We start from the raw sequence: 16,177 nt of genomic DNA on the forward strand, positions 1-16,177 counted from the left end.
ACATAACTTAGGGTTCATTTGGAATGTAAGCAAGTCTAATATGGAGACTTACATCAATCCACAATGGAGTTATTCTTTCCAGACAGGTCTTAGATCTGAGATACTATCCAATTTTCCAAGCTTGGGCCAGCTTATTCTTTCCTTCCTCTTCCTTCTTGATCATTTTTCCTACGTAGAATTCTGTTGTGTGTTTTTTGTTTTGTTTTGTTTTTTTCCTTTTGCCTTGATAACCACTTCTCTGTTTTTTGCTAGCCCATTTTCCAGCCTCTTAGATATAGTCATACCTCAAGATTTGTCCATTTCTTCTCCTTTTACCTTAAACATTTATCCACTTCCATGGATCGTCTTTCGTGTAGGCCACCTTCATTCACACATTATTATCAGTCCACCTAGGTGCTGCCAGGGCACTAAAAACCTGGGGTGGTTATCTTAACAAAATGAAACCTTCTACATTCTTTGGTCAAGTCAGGGTACTAAGCTATCGGTTAATTTAAATTTTTGTGAATACCTTCTAACCTATTTAAAACTTCAGATATTTTTTCTATCCCTTAATGTCTTGACTTTTCAGGTGTTCTTTTGTTTCCATTTTCATTGTACTTCAAGCCTCTCTTGCCTTATTCCTGATCTCCAAGTTTCAGTTTGGTCTGCCTATCATCTTGCTAATCATGTCACTTCCTTGCTAAGAATCTTGACTTTTTATTTTTTGCCTCTGTAATAAAGTTTGGAGGCAAAATTCCTTACAGGTACTGCAGAAGCTGTAGCCGTATTTCCTATTATTTCTTTGTGAGTTCAAAATTATCAATATGCTTCTCTATCAGTCCCTGAACAGATGTTGGTTCTTCCTGCCTTTGTTCTTGTGTTCTTCTTTGTTTAGAGTTATAAAGTTCTGCTCTTCCCTCACCGGAACCCGGTTTTGTCTTTTCAAATGCTCCTCATTCCAAGACCTAGCACAGTCCTTTTTCAACCCCCTTAGTGCTGTGAACAATCGAGAGTTAAAACATTTGATTCTGTTAATTTTACACTAGCTGTATGACCTTCAGCAAATCATGTACCTCCATTGAATTGACTCGTGTATTATTTGATATCATTTGTATGACACTTATAGTATTCTGTGTTCTGTTATATGTTCATATCTAACTTGGCTTACAACTTTGATTGCTCTTTGGGGACTGGATCAAATTTCTGTGCCCATAACGCAGTGTGTTATGCATAGTTGAAGGTCACTCCGCTTTTATGGAGGGAGAAGACTAAATTTTAATTTACAAAATGAGATGTTATTGTTTGGTGAGAATAGATTGGATGAGTGACTATCAAGCTTGCGTACTCTTAAGTAGAGTAGGCTCTAAGTAACAGAAGTAAGATTTTCTGGGCATTTGAGTAACTTAGTTGCCAGGTATAATGTGTTAACTGGTCTCAGTATTACTTCTGATAAAAGAAAAAATCCAGTCTCATGAATGATCTATACGAGTGCTTCTTAAATATTAACATAGATTCAGATTACCTGGGAATCTTCTTAACGTGAAGATTCTGATTCATCAGGTCCTGAATGGCCCTGAGATGTTGCATTCTAATAAGCTCCCAGGTGAAGCCATCAGTATTAGTTACAGAACACCTGGCTAGTGTTACTTCTTTTCTCTTAGGAAATAGGGCCATTGGCTCAGACTGCAGGGCATTTAGATTGTGGTTGTGGGAAAGAATCTGTAAATGATGTGTTACAGAGAGAATAGATCCTTTGCTGTGTTTCTGTGTCTGTATAAATTATATGAGTACGGATGTATTTTCTCCTGTCTTCATTTTCAGAGGAGAGAAATGACTGGATCAGCATACTGTTAAATGCACTGAAATCACAGTCCCCTGCCTTGCAGTCTCAAGCAGCTGCTGCACCTGAGAAATGTGGATATCTTGAATTGAGAGGGTATAAAGCCAAAATTTTTACTGTGTTAAGTGGAAACAGCGTGTGGCTTTGCAAAAATGAACAGGTGAGGAGCTATGTTACAACTATTGTAATTTGCGGTTCCTTGATTACATTAACAACTATGCTTCATTAGACTTATTAGAGTTTTTACTTTATAGCGTCTTGCTTTTGCCTTGAGTACTGCACTGAATGTAACAAAGAAAGTGTTATTTTGTTGAATTTACTCAGTTCCTCCAGTGGCAGGAACGTAATCCACATCAAATTTGAGGCTAGGCATCATCTTTTTAAGAGACTGACAAAGTCATTGAAAATAATTTTTGAAGAGTATTCCTTACCTGAAGTAATGTTATAAAACTACGTGAGATAATAATTAAGAACCAATTAACCATTCAGCTGTTGATGAAATAGGCTCAGTTCTGCACCTGTTGTTTCTTTTATGATAGAAAATTTTAAGAGTAGGCACAGGTGATATATTTTCTTGAGTTTCCAGCATTTTTATTTATTTTTTTGAGCAGATATGTTGCTTGCAGGGGAGATAATTTACTGTAGGCAAATGGTTCATATATGCACATACATACACACACACGCCACATATAAAATAGGCTTGAATCGTTGACTTACTGAGTTTAGGTAATATAGAAGGACTTAATAGAGAAGTTAACTGTTTTGAGGAGACTGATGTTATAGTTCTAACAAATTCGGTTAACTTTGATTCGGTAGACTTCCCTTTCTCTGACATATCTGGTGTTCAATATGTGTAGGAAAATACTCCTTTTGTGGAATGAATTCTTAATCTTTTAGCCCGAAATATATTAGCTTAGTAATTTGTGGAATTACACAGTGTGCTTTGTATATCTGATCTAAGACGAACTCATTTTGTGATACATCATAATGGGTTATGAAAGCTGGGATATAAATGTTGTTTTCATAACAAAAAATAGAGATAGAAACTCAAAACAAATGGTAGTTTTAAGAAATCAACTATAGATCTTTAAGGCATCTTCTGAACTTCAGCACGGTCTTATTCATTATATGTTTTGGATAAGATTTCTTAGCCAGTTAACTGTGGAAGGCATCATTGAGCACTGTTGGCATATTAATAACTTGGATAGTTAGCATCTTCCTCAAGAATAGTGATGTACAGCTTAAAATGTGTATGAACTTAATATGAACATTTTCTGTCTGTGAAGATGATTAAAACTTTTCTCATTGAATCAAGTTTAAAAATGCATAATTTGCATTTATTGGTATGGAAGTTCCTCTGCCAGATTAATTGAGGTATTCATTTTTTACTTGCACAGAGTTGATGGACTTCAGATATTAGTTTCATCACTTCCATTAGCTAGATTGTGTGGGTATATGTTATTCTCCTAAAGTAGATGTTTTTTTAAAAGTTTTATTAACTTTCTCTATTAGAAAGAAGTTGTATGAAATTATTGCTTTAACATTAACAATTGATCATAAAAAACACAATAATGACTGCCCTCTGGTGAGTACCAGTGATTGTGCTAATTAATTTATAAACATTTCCTTTTAATCTTGCCTACAAATATAGGAGGAGGATATTCTCTTCCGTGTTTTATAGATGAGGAAAATGAGGATTGAGTAAGGATTGCAGATCTTCATGCATAACAAAACCAGAACTGTATGACTCTAAGTCTAGCATCTTAGCCATTATACCAAACTTTTTTAAAGTGTATGTAGAAAAGACCATTTCTGGCCTATGACCTTTTAGAAATAGACTAAGCTTTTTTCTTTGAAAAACTTAGTTGCTTAGAAGGTTCAGAGTGTGCATTCAGTACACATTCTACCAGGTGAGGTAGTCTGCAAGGCGTGCACTTGCTGAGGACACATGTCCTGTCTTCCAGGAGGAAAAGTTAGTACTAGCGTTTTTGATGGATAGGGAGCCCAGTGCTTTATTAGTCTCATGCAGAAGTTACACAGAAGTGCAAAAAAGGCATCTAATGAAGTCTCAAGATTAGAAACACTTCCACGTACGCAAGTAATGAGTATATTCTTAAAAATGAAAGCATTAATGCTGGACCCCCTCCTCATCTTTTGAGACATACACCTATTTTCAGTTATGTATATTTCAGTTCCTTTTCTATGCATTAATGTGTCTTTATATGTACCTTTAAAAAGTGCATACTGTTGCTTGTGTATATGTTATTTTTAAAAAGTTGCATCATGATGTATAGAGCTGGGTATTAAGGGACCTGATCTTGAGTCAAGTCTTAAAGAACTAAGTGGCTCAAGACTGGATGGACAAATCAAGGAAGGCCTTCTATGTTTAGGCCCTCACTTACCATTCCAATTTTATCTGCGTTTACATCCTGGTGTATCCTTTTCTCTCTTGGAGAAAGTTGCCCATTGGTTTTTTCACATGGTTGAATAGATTGTGTGAAGAACTTGGGTGATGTGCTAAATGGGGAGGCTTTCTCCTGAATTCAGAGGGCTTTACTAAAGCTTGCATTTAGGAAAAGTACTAAAAGTTAATTGTTTCAACGCACCTTCTGAAAGTTTTAAGTATACAACACATTAAGTAATCTTGTTTTTTTTTAAATATGGAAAAAAAATCTACTTATAAAAATGTACAAGTGTTACACCTGAACCTAATATATGTCAATTTTAATTCTATATTAAAAATAAAAAATAAAAAGTAAGATGTGTTAGCTTTGAACTTATGTATCTAAATTTGCATTGGATCTAATTTGATTACATGCATCAAAACTAAATTATTTTCATTTTTAAACTTTTAAAATAGTGAATTTATTGCCCACATAACTTACAGTATGAATAGAATAAAAAAAAACAAGGAAAATTGACCTACACTACCCTAACATATGAACTATTTTTATTTTTCTTGCCTCTATTTATACATAGTTATCATAATTTACTCAGGAGGCCATTCCAGAGAGAGTAAACAGTGGATAGAGATGGAAAGGTAGAATATGTTGAAGAATTATTTAAAAGGAAGCTGAAACGTTCATTTAGAGCAAAGGAGACAGACAGAGTAGCAGTTCTGGGTTTTCATTCTTTCTCTGCTACTAATTGGTTCAGATAATTAAGTTAATGTCTTTATGTTTAAATGGTGTCATGTAAAGAAGAGAGATGGCTTGCTATCTCTAAGGCCATTATTTAAGTTGAGTGTTAAAATTCCAGCTATCTGGTCTCATTCCAGACTGTAGAGTTAGAATTTCTGGGGATGAAATGTTGGAATCCACATTGTATAAGGCATCCCATGTGGTTCAGTGACATGTGATCCAAAACATGTGATTCACTACACACAGTGAAACACTTTTCTGAGGTTTTTTTTTTTTTTTTTTCCTTTAAAAAGTTATAAGCATCTAGGTAAAGAGAACAAGATATTTTTAGAATTGGAAAATGTGTAAAAACAGCTTGCAACCAACATTGGGTACTTCATCATCCTTCAACTTGGTATTGTTATACTTCTTTTTGTTACTAACTTTAATTTGGAAGTATATCTCTTTTCTCATTGAACATTTTGAAATGTGCCAACATTTAAGTGGAATGTTAAGATGATCCGTATTAGTGGTAATGAATTTTGAAAATTTGAAGAACTGTTATTAATTGTGCATAGTTTTGAACTGTAGGCACTGGTATTTATTTTTGCTAAAATCTAAATTTTAAATGAAATTACAATTTTCGTCTTATGAATCCTACAATATCATTTAATTCCTTTTTCTTAACGTAGACTTTTATTGCCAGAGTATGATCTAGTGGAGTAAACTCCATTTGCAAAGTCAGCATAAAGGGACAGTGTTTGGAAAACAGTTTGAAATTGTTATTTCCCATAAGTTCCTTGAACTCTGTCTGGAAATGTATTCTCATTTTGTGGATTATTTTTAACCCTTTCCAGAGCTTTCTCTCTACTTCCAAAGCGTGTCCTTAAGAGTCCATGTCAAACATCCCTACAAATATATTTTCATTAATTCTTTCGCTTTTTCTTAATCTATGGAATCAGTACCTTAAATTTTCTAAGTTAAAATAGCTATTAGAACAGGCTATCATAATTGTTGCCTTTTTTTTAAGAGACGTGGTGTGATGGTGGCAAGGGTCCTTCCCCTCATGGACCCTTCACTGGCATGTCTCAAACTCCATGGAATTAACATGGACTTTTCATTTTCCTGGTTGCTCCCTTCAGAGGTTCATTATTTTCTGTTACCTCTGTCTCTCCCTTTCATTCATTAGCAGATTGCAGGAGCTGGAACTTGCAGTAGCTCTGGACTGAGTAGGAGAAATGCCTTAGGGGATCTTATTTCTGAGACAACCCCCCCACCCCCTTCCCTCCCCAGGTTGTAAAAAGTAGAAAAGAACTATGAAGAGATATGTAAAAACATTTGTTAGAGAGGAGTTTGGCAAAGTAGAACCAGACACAAATTCTCTACCTAATTAGTTGCAAAACACTGTGGCGCAGTTATCACATAAATTACATGTCATTTCTTTATTTAACATCATCTCACAAATGCAGTGTTTAAGTTTTACAAATATTCTCTTCCTTGTCTCTGCTTATGTTTTACATGCCTGCAATGTATTATAATTATGATAATTTTTTTGCAGTGTTACTTCAACTTTGTATAGAATGAGTTGGGTGTTTCAGATTGTGTAGGTTATACCACACTTCCCCGTGTTTCTATATTCATCCATTTTACAAAATGGGTTTTTATTGGACACCTCATTTCTGGGTGCTGCTCTAGGCTCTAGGGGTACAATAGGAAACCAGAGGATGCTTACTGTTTAGGATCTGACCTTCCAGTGTGGGTAGCACACACAGAGTGGTAAAAAAATAAATGAGATTTCTGGTAGCTTTCTGTATGTAGCCATTTCTTTTTTATGACCTTTTTCTAAAGAATTGTTCGCATTTAAAATGCTAATAGCTGCATGAGTTAGGTAACAGTTTCATTTTAACCTTAAACGTGTTATAATTTTTATATTCTCAAATTAATTGTGTGATTGTTTATTCACTGCTGTGTCTTCAGGAGTTTCAGGCCAGTAGCTGATACCCAGTAAACATTTTGCAGAATAAGCTTGTTGAATTCGTGGTTCTTTACAGCTGTTTTCTTGACTCCAGAGCTTATCATTCTTTTTAAATTTTGTTTTTAAGTTATTTTCTGTGAATTGTCTCTTGATTTTCTTTCTCCATTTTTTTAATTGGGATTTTTTTTTTGTCTTTTCTGATAATTTATTTAAGCTCTTCGTATGAAAAATACATTAATCATCATGTCATTTTCTGTAACCACTTTTCTGAGCTATGGCTTACCTTACATTCTTTTTTATTGTGTAGGAATTTTGTTTATATAATTAAACTGCTTTTTATTTCAAAGCTGATAGAGTTTTCTGTATTCTGGAAAATATTTTGTGAATTTATCTTGAAATGATGTGGACATAGTATGTAGGCCAGTATTTAAAATTTTAAATGAGATAATAAAATATGAACATACACTGAAGCATATGTAGAGTTATATACGTGGTATTGCTGTTTGAATGAAATTTCCGCAAATGGATGTAAGGCAAATTTAAGATAGTTGGTTTTGGTTTCCATTTATCAGGTTGTCCTGACAGCCAGTTCCATATAAATACATACATATATACATATATATACATGTACATATATATGTATACATATATATGTATATATGTTTTGTGTGTGTGATGAGTTTTTTTGAGCATGATGTCAGTATTAGTGAGTTCATTACAACCAGATGTCTTGCTTGGTGGGTTTGTGTATCCATTTAATGATAATTGTGGCATTGAAGTTCTAACTATATAAATTCACTTGATTAAACATTCTCAAATCAGGGTATAACAAGAGACTCATTCCCCCTTGTCCCCCTACATAATGTTCCCGGTGTCTGGCACGGGAATGAAACTCTAATAGAATTTAAATCGACCTCATAGGGCTGTGGGTTGAGTGGCACAGAAAGAAGCAGCAGGGTGTAGGTGGTGGCCTCAAATTCTCTGGGTTTTGTATCTGGCCAAACTCTGCATCTGGTGTTTCCCCGGAAATTTGGTGCCAGTGTCATACAATGCCACATCTGTTTTCAACAAATGTTTAAGCACCAAGTTCTTAAATTTCTGGCATGGAAACCTGGCATCCAGTATCTCCAAATATAGGTTTGAGGTTTCAGCAAGTTTGGGGTTAACAAACCCTTCTTTAATTTTTCTGTTTAGGAATCAAACTGGTAGTTTTCTCTTTCACTGTGTAGTTTTAAAATGTAGTTTTAACCACATTTGTGCTACAGATTCACACATATAACCCAGTTCAGTATCTTGGTAACTTATTTATCATTAATTCTAATCTGAGTATATAGGATAGAATCATTAGTGTGAATACTTTCAGTCACTGTAAATAAATACTTTAATTGAAGACAAATTCTGTATTTAGAACTCACAAATTGTCTGGATGTATTAGACCCTAAATTTATATTTCACTCAGTTTTTGTTATAATGCTGTATTAGGTAGATATTACTGTGTCCTTATAAATAAGGAAATTGGAGTGTAGGTAAATAACTCGGTAGTAGTCATATGGCCCGTAAATGGCTTATCCGGGATTCTCCTCCAGGTCTGACTCCCAGTGGTCATGACCCACATGGCTCCTACATGGTCATGACCACCTTTGCAGGTATCCAGATCTGTTTTGCCAAACATGGCCATCATTATGCTAGTACTGGTGGTGGGATTCATGCTTTTTGAGATCCCACATTCTATGACCACAAATTAAACGTAAGATATTGTTTACTCCAGAATCTGTTTTTAGCTTTATGCTTTCTGTAGTAATATTTCCTTCTGAATTTTCATGCTCCTGTTTTTTTCCATCCAGTTTATAGCATTTTAAGTGTTAAAAGTGTGACTTATCCCTGACTTGTGCCTAATTTTCAACATGATAATATGGCTGACAATTGTAGCTAATAGGTAATTTATTTTTTAACATCTACCTTCCACCCAACCCTTAGCGTTTTTTTAAATGTTTGTTTATTTTTGAGAGAGAGAGACAGACAGACAGACAGAGACAGAGACAGAGCACAAGCTGGGGAGGGTCAGAGAGTGAGAAGGAGACAGAATCTGAAGCAGGCTCCAGGCTCTGAGCTTCAGTACAGAGCCCGATGCGGGACTTGAACTCATGAACTGTGAGACCGTGACCTGAGCCGAAGTTAGATGCTTAATCGACTGAGCCACTCAGCCACTACCCCATTTTTAAAAATTTATATATGTTTGCTAGTAATTTGTGTATTTTCCTGTAATTAACTTTTTCATAGGTAATATGGTCAGTTGGTTTCAAATTCAAGAGGTAGAAATATAACATAACAGTAGCTTACCAGACTATGTAGCACTTACTCCGTGCCTGGGGTTCTTTTAAGCATTTTCAGCATATTGATTTTATCCTCACCATACTGATGAAGTGTAGTACTGCTACATTTTGCAAATGAGTGAACTGAAGCAGGAGAGGTATACATGATCAAGCTGGTCTAGGTTTTGTCATTTATTTCATCAAGGTTCACCTCCTTTGGAAAGTCTCATATGAACATAACTCTCTTTTCAGAGATTGGCTGGATTCAGTGTTTATAGTCATGCACTTGTTACAGTTCTTTCTCATTTCCTCCTTAGACTATAAGCTTCCAAAAGGTAGGTACCCTGTCTTATGCTCTTGTGCAGACTCAGGACTTAGCATGATTTCTGGCATTCACTGAGTACTTCCTAAATGCTGTTTTGCTAGGATGAATTTTCCCATTTTAAAAATGGCTATATCTGCTCTGCCTTTTTCACAGAATAATTTACAAGATCAAATGAGGGTTCATGGCTTTCAGTAAGCTTCAGAGCACTACACAAATAGATGTTAAACCAATTATGGAGTGTACTGTATATGCTTAATGAAGTCTGATTCTTCAGACATTAATCTGAATCCTCTAGACATTAGCACAGGGGTGGTTACCCAGGACACCTAGGATATTGAAAAACCAATGTGTCACTGTGTTCTGGTATTTTTAACCAGTAGTCATAATGATTTCAAATGATTTTTGTATAATCATTGCATTTTTTTTCCTCTTCTCTACGGAAGGCAGAGGGAACTGTTGATATCCTGATATTTACATATTGCAGACTTATCCTGTCTAGATTCTACAGCTGGTTCTGCTGTCTAATTCAGTTTTCTCAACATTGGCTGCATATGAGAATCATAGGGCTGTAGTTTTGCTTTTTAACTGAAGATTCTTAAGCTCTGCTTTCTAATTCAGTGGATCAGAATCTCAGGGTCATAGGGAGAGATCAACATGGGTAGTTTTGATGAGTGTTGAGGGATTAGATACGTTCTAAATATAGACTGAAAAAGGGGCTTATAGTTTACAAATATTTTTAATAAGAAAAACAGTTGTTTCATATTTAATAGCTCTCAAGAGCACTGACATTTATTTTGTTACTCTGCTGTACATTTTACAGTCCATTTGTGTCGGTGAGTTCAGTGGACACTCTTAATTACTCAAAACCATATGGCCATGGCCAGCAGCTGATAAATGGGTTACAATTTTTATCCAGCCTAAAAACTCATCTTTGCCTTGCTTGGGAGAAATTTGGGGTCTAGAGCTGACCCTCTCTTATTTTAACAGAAATTGCAGTTTTATGGATATAGACATTTCACACCTTGCTTGTAGAAATGAGGGGCCACCAATCCAAGCTGGAGCCTAGATGAGGCTCATCAATTTCCATAAAACATGGTCAGTTTTGCCATCTGCTAGTCGGAAGGTTTGAGTATGTATCTCTGCCCTTAGTAACACACAGTACCTGCAAGCCAGGCCCTCATCAGAGAATATAACTTGGCATATCCAGCTCTTGTCAGTTCTTCATTATGGAGAATTGTTTGAAGGACATGCAGTCTGTTCCAGAGTTACTCCTATATCAAGTTGGGCCACCAGAAAGCTGTTTTAAAAATATCCTACCTTGCCTGAAAGATGGTAGCTACACTTGTGGTGAGCAGAACACAACTTACAGAGAGGTGGAATCACTGTGTGTGCGTGCCTGGAACTAATGTAACGTTGTACGTCCACTATACTTCAGTAATGAAAAAAATCTTACCTTGTTACCCCTACTTTATTTCTTCATTTATAAAAGGGAATTTGAATTTTCAGTCACTTGCCTTGGGAGTTTCTTCAACAGTCACATTATCTAGCCGGAGAATTGGTATGGACAATTGAGAATTTTTTTTTTTTTTTTAATTATAAGTATAACCTTGAACCTATATGCTGAAACTTCTTAAAATAGAGCAGATTGGAAAAGTTGGATTCCCATTGTCCATATAGATCACATTAGGTACTGATTTTTAAATGAGTTTACAAAGTGGAAGTATATTTTTGTAATTATTTTGCAACACTTAGCGTGTCTGTGCATCTTCTTTTATATCATTGATTCAATTTCTGACTTGTTTTTTCCTAATAGAATAAGCTATTTGTACTTTAATCAGAAAAAAAAAATCAAGTTGATGGTATGTTTTATGAATGAGTCATTTCCTTATTCTAACTAAACACTTGCACATTTAAAAAAAAATGTAGAGAGGCTTTTCTGCAATTGATGAATGAAAACTCTGGATACTTTTACAAGTGGGGGCAATTTGTTATAACATTATTTTATTTCCCTTATTTTATCAGTCAGGATTGCATTAGTATCAAATGGCAAAAACCCCAAGGATTTCCAAGATAGGGATTTGTTTGTTTTAACAAATCTCTTGGTATAGGCAGCAGAGAGCTGATGCCCCCCAGGAACAAGGTCTTCCTACTTTTTTCTCACCCTGGCATCCTCAGGTACAGGAATTTGTCCTCAGGCTTTTCCTCTCAAGGATTCTAATGTTCTAAAATGGCTTCTGTGCTTCTAGATGTATTTTCAATGAAAGATGGAATGGTGTGGGGTAAAAGTCTTTCTTCTTCCAAGATTTGTCCCCCCAGCCCCACCGCAGGAATTGTTTATATTTTATTGACCCAAACTAAGACATATTACCCTCCTAGCTTGCAAGGAAGATGGGAAAATAGTATTTTTACTTTAACCTATACAGAGAAGGCCTGTGAGATGTATCTATATCTATATCTATATATCTATATCTGTATATCTCATACATATATACATCATATATATATATGGTATTATATACCATTATATATATATATATATCTCACAGATGCACAGACACACTAACTGTTGCAAAATAATAGAAAAAAAATATATCACAGGCCTTCTCTGTATAGGTTATATATACAGATGTATATATCTAATATTGGTTATTAGATAGATAGATAGATATATATATTAGATGTATATATTTTATATATAAGATATATATATATACACACACACAAATAAATAAACATATATATATATATTTTAGTTTTTCTTTAGTATGGCTACTTTTTCTAGTCAGGTTTAATTTAGGAATTCAGAGCACATTATGGGGCGCCTGGGTGGCGCAGTCGGTTAAGCGTCCGACTTCAGCCAGGTCACGATCTCGCGGTCCGTGAGTTCGAGCCCCGCGTCGGGCTCTGGGCTGATGGCTCAGAGCCTGGAGCCTGTTTCCGATTCTGTGTCTCCCTCTCTCTCTGACCCTCCCCCGTTCATGCTCTGTCTCTCTCTGTCCCCAAAATAAATAAACGTTGAAAAAAAAAAAAAAAAAGCAGAGCACATTTAATCTGAACCTGTTCACATAGATAACTAATCTTTTGAGGTAGAGAATAATTATATTTTTAAAGTGTTGAGATAATGTGATAAGTCAAATTCCAAAACCCTATGATTTGATAATATTTCAAACTTTAATGCTTTTAGAAGGAAGACTTTGTAACCTTTTGCACAGTTTCTAGTTTTAGGGAGACGAAGTGAACACAGTAGCTGTAGGTATTGAACAGATGAGAGTTTTCATACCAAAATAGTATTAAAGGAGCTTAAGAATTTAATTGAAGGAGGAGGAAAATAATAAAATATTGGAAATGAGATAAAATTGTAAAATAAGTAATGCTTTTGTGTGAGAGTAGAGGAGAAAATGTGACAGAGCACAGGTAACATCGCATAGTAAAGCAAAGAAAGACCAATCGGGCAGCTTGAGTTTCAGTCCCTTTCTACCATGTCCAGCTAGCTGCATCCTACATGTGACATTAATCTCTTTGGGCCTTGGCTTCCCCTTCTTTTTTATAAATAGTAATTATACCAACCTCAGAGTGCCATTTGACTCCCCTAGTGGAAAATTGCTAGGCATGTGGTAAGGACTAGTTAACTCTTAGTTTCCTTTTCTGAAAGGATAAAGATGAAAAAGTGGCTAACTTTTGAAAGCAAGCATGTGTAGTTCAAGATCTGTGTCCTGGTCAGCTTAACGTTTTATGTGAAAGAAGCCCATCTTTGATCCGTAGCCCAACTATCCAGCTTAGAATGGCACTGGGTTATCATGTATTTAGAGTGCCTACTTAAAACCACTGTCATTCCATCTTTAATGATTTATTTAATTCCACATACATATGTGTAGTAAAATTTAGTAGGATTTATTGGATTTTAAGGAATATAGTGGTACTTTCCAAATCCATAATTTTGTTCCTTTATAATGTGTTAATGTTTTTCTCCCAACTAGGATTTTAGGAGTGGACTTGGTATTACCATAATTCCTATGAATGTTGCAAATGTAAAGCAAGTGGTCCGAACTGTAAAACAGTCTTTTGAAATAATCACTCCCTATAGGAGTTTTAGGTAAGTTATACTTAAACGTTTTTGTTTGTATTATCCCAAGAAAGCTTGGGTGATCTACTTTTACATGGCTAGTGGTGGTTTTATTCCTTATAGATCACTTAATAAAATCATGTTGGTTCTTTTCCATTATTGTCTAATTTGTTAGCCAGTATATAAAAACACCTTGTAAAAGTTACCTGAATTATCACACAACCTACAAAGATACTAATTTCATGAGATTTGAGTCTTTTCTGAATACCTTTTTTCTTAGTAGGCTTGATAAGTATATTAATTTTTATCAACAATATATGAAAAATTCCTTCACATTTTGAAGGAATAAAGAAAGAATATTACATTGCTTTTAAGCTGTATTTTTATTTACCTTCTTTTAGCCTACTCAAATGCAATCCTCTTTTAAAATCAATCTCTGATTACAATTTGCTCCATAATGATTTCCTAAAAGGAACTCTTGCTTAAAATGATGGTGGTGGATCTCATAGCACTTATTGATCAAATATATATACATAATGTTTATTTTGAGAGAGAGTGCACGAGCAAGCGTGCATCAGGGAAAAGCAGAAGGAGGGAGGGAGAGACTCCCAAACAGGCTCCACACTCAGTGCAGAGCCCAAAATGGGGCTCAATCCCATGAACACTTAGACCATTACCTGAGCCGAAATCAAGAGTCAGATGCTTAACTGAGCCACCGAGGCACCCCTTATTGATCAGATATTTTAACATTTCATTATATATTTTATGGTATTCCTGTAATTGCTTCATAAGACAAGAATAAAAAGTTCCTAATATGTTTTAATAATCTGTAATGATTCCATAGCTTTAGTACACAGAAAAGGCATAAGTCAGTGTCTGTGAGCTCAACCACATTAATTCATTTGTCACAAATAATCAGCATATCACAGGGTAGTTTGCAGGTCAGAAGCAATTGTCAGAGGCCTTTGAAGGACTAGCGATTACTTAGCAACTTCAAAAATACTCCCATGTCGGGTACTCATTTTATCTGTCAGAATTTGTCTACTGGCTCAAATTTTGAGGAAAAAATAATCACCTAAAGAATAACAAACTTCATTTTCACATATGCAGATTCAAGCCTCAACTGAAAATGTAGACATTGCGTGAACTGTACTCATAGTACTTCTAGCAGACACAAAATATGTGGTGGGGTTTTTCCTCACACCAACCACTTCTCCAAATACCAAGTGGTTGTCCTACAATTCAGTACTGTTCTCACAGCAGCTACTAGGATTGAACATTAGACCCCACGCGTTGAGGGCTCAATCCCACAGAGCTGCCCTCACTTCACACTCGTCACAAGAGATGGGCCCCTCCACTAAGCCACACTTCTTTCCATCTTGGCCATAATCTGGACTCCCATGACCCCTGCTGCGCCAGATTCAGTAATTTGCTAGGATGGCTCACAGAACTCAAGAGGCAGTGTAATTATTATTACTAGTTGCTTATAAACAGTGCACCTCAGGGACTTCCAAATGGGAGAGCTGCACAGGGCAGGGTACAGGTGGTTAGTATGGAAGAGCTTCCATCCTTCCTGGGCACACCACCCTCTCAGCACTTCACTGTGTTCACCAGCCCATCTGAACTCTGTTGTTCAGGGGTTATTATTGGGGTTTCATTCTGTAGGAATGATTGATTGAATCCTTCATCTTTGGTGATTAACTTAATTGCGAGCACCTCTCCCAGTTGGTTTGGGCTGAAAGGTCCAAGTCCCTACTCACTTCTTGGTCTTGCCTTGGTCTTTCTCCTGACCAGCTCCCATCCTGAGGCTATTTACGCCTGCAGCGACAAATGATCTCACAAGCCTACAAAAGGCACTTATTACTCAGGACATTCCAAGGATTTTAGAATCTGTGTACCAGCAACTATTGGCTGTGACCAACCTCTATGTAATAAAGTAGAAACCACCTAAGAAGTTTATAAATATTACACTGATGATGGAAACAGAAAGTGCTTCAAAAAAATATCCGTGTAGTCTGCTGAGTTTCCTTATGGATTATTTGCACTGTGTTAGTAGTCTGTTGTTTTCATTATATTTCAAAACATTTTCATCTTCAGAACAGAAAATTTTAACGTGGAACATTTTGCAGGTCATTGACTGAGTTTGGAGCCCTGTAGCACGTTTTGTGGCACGTCGTAGGTACTCAGCAAATATTTCTTAAAGTGAGCCTGTGTTTACTGTTTTGTCCTTTTACTCAGGTATCCAGTAAACACTAAGAATTAGGATAAATCAGAACATGACTAAAAATGAGTTATATTCTGTTAGAATAGTAATCACTTAAAACTTTTTTGATTTCTCAGTTTCTTAAAGCCATCTGGATGTTCTTCTAATTAAAAAAGAAAATCTATTTTTAAGACTGAAAAAAATCAAAATTTCTGGTGGGTGTTTTTGATAATTTAGTTTCAGACTATCATGGAACAGTTTCCTGGCAAAATAATCCAATAGTCCTGAAACACTGAAACTCTGCCAGTTTCTCATTGATTATTATATAACCACTGCTTAGGAAACATGGCCTCTTAAGTTA

At 35.6% G+C, this 16,177-nt stretch overlaps 1 protein-coding gene across 5 annotated transcripts in view; it reads left to right on the forward strand.

Annotated features, from left to right (window-relative positions):
* The window catches only part of ARAP2 (ArfGAP with RhoGAP domain, ankyrin repeat and PH domain 2), a 189,326-nt gene that overhangs the window by 56,387 nt on the left and 116,762 nt on the right, over positions 1-16,177 (forward strand). For all 5 annotated transcript variants that reach the window (XM_045474298.1, XM_045474300.1, XM_045474301.1 and 2 more), the window contains exons 9-10: positions 1,801-1,979; positions 13,528-13,643. In XM_045474298.1, coding sequence (XP_045330254.1) covers positions 1,801-1,979; positions 13,528-13,643 — 295 coding nt within the window. The remainder of the gene's footprint in view (positions 1-1,800; positions 1,980-13,527; positions 13,644-16,177) is intronic.

This window comes from Leopardus geoffroyi, chromosome B1 (genome assembly GCF_018350155.1).
Source record: "Leopardus geoffroyi isolate Oge1 chromosome B1, O.geoffroyi_Oge1_pat1.0, whole genome shotgun sequence".
NCBI lineage: Eukaryota > Metazoa > Chordata > Mammalia > Carnivora > Felidae > Leopardus > Leopardus geoffroyi.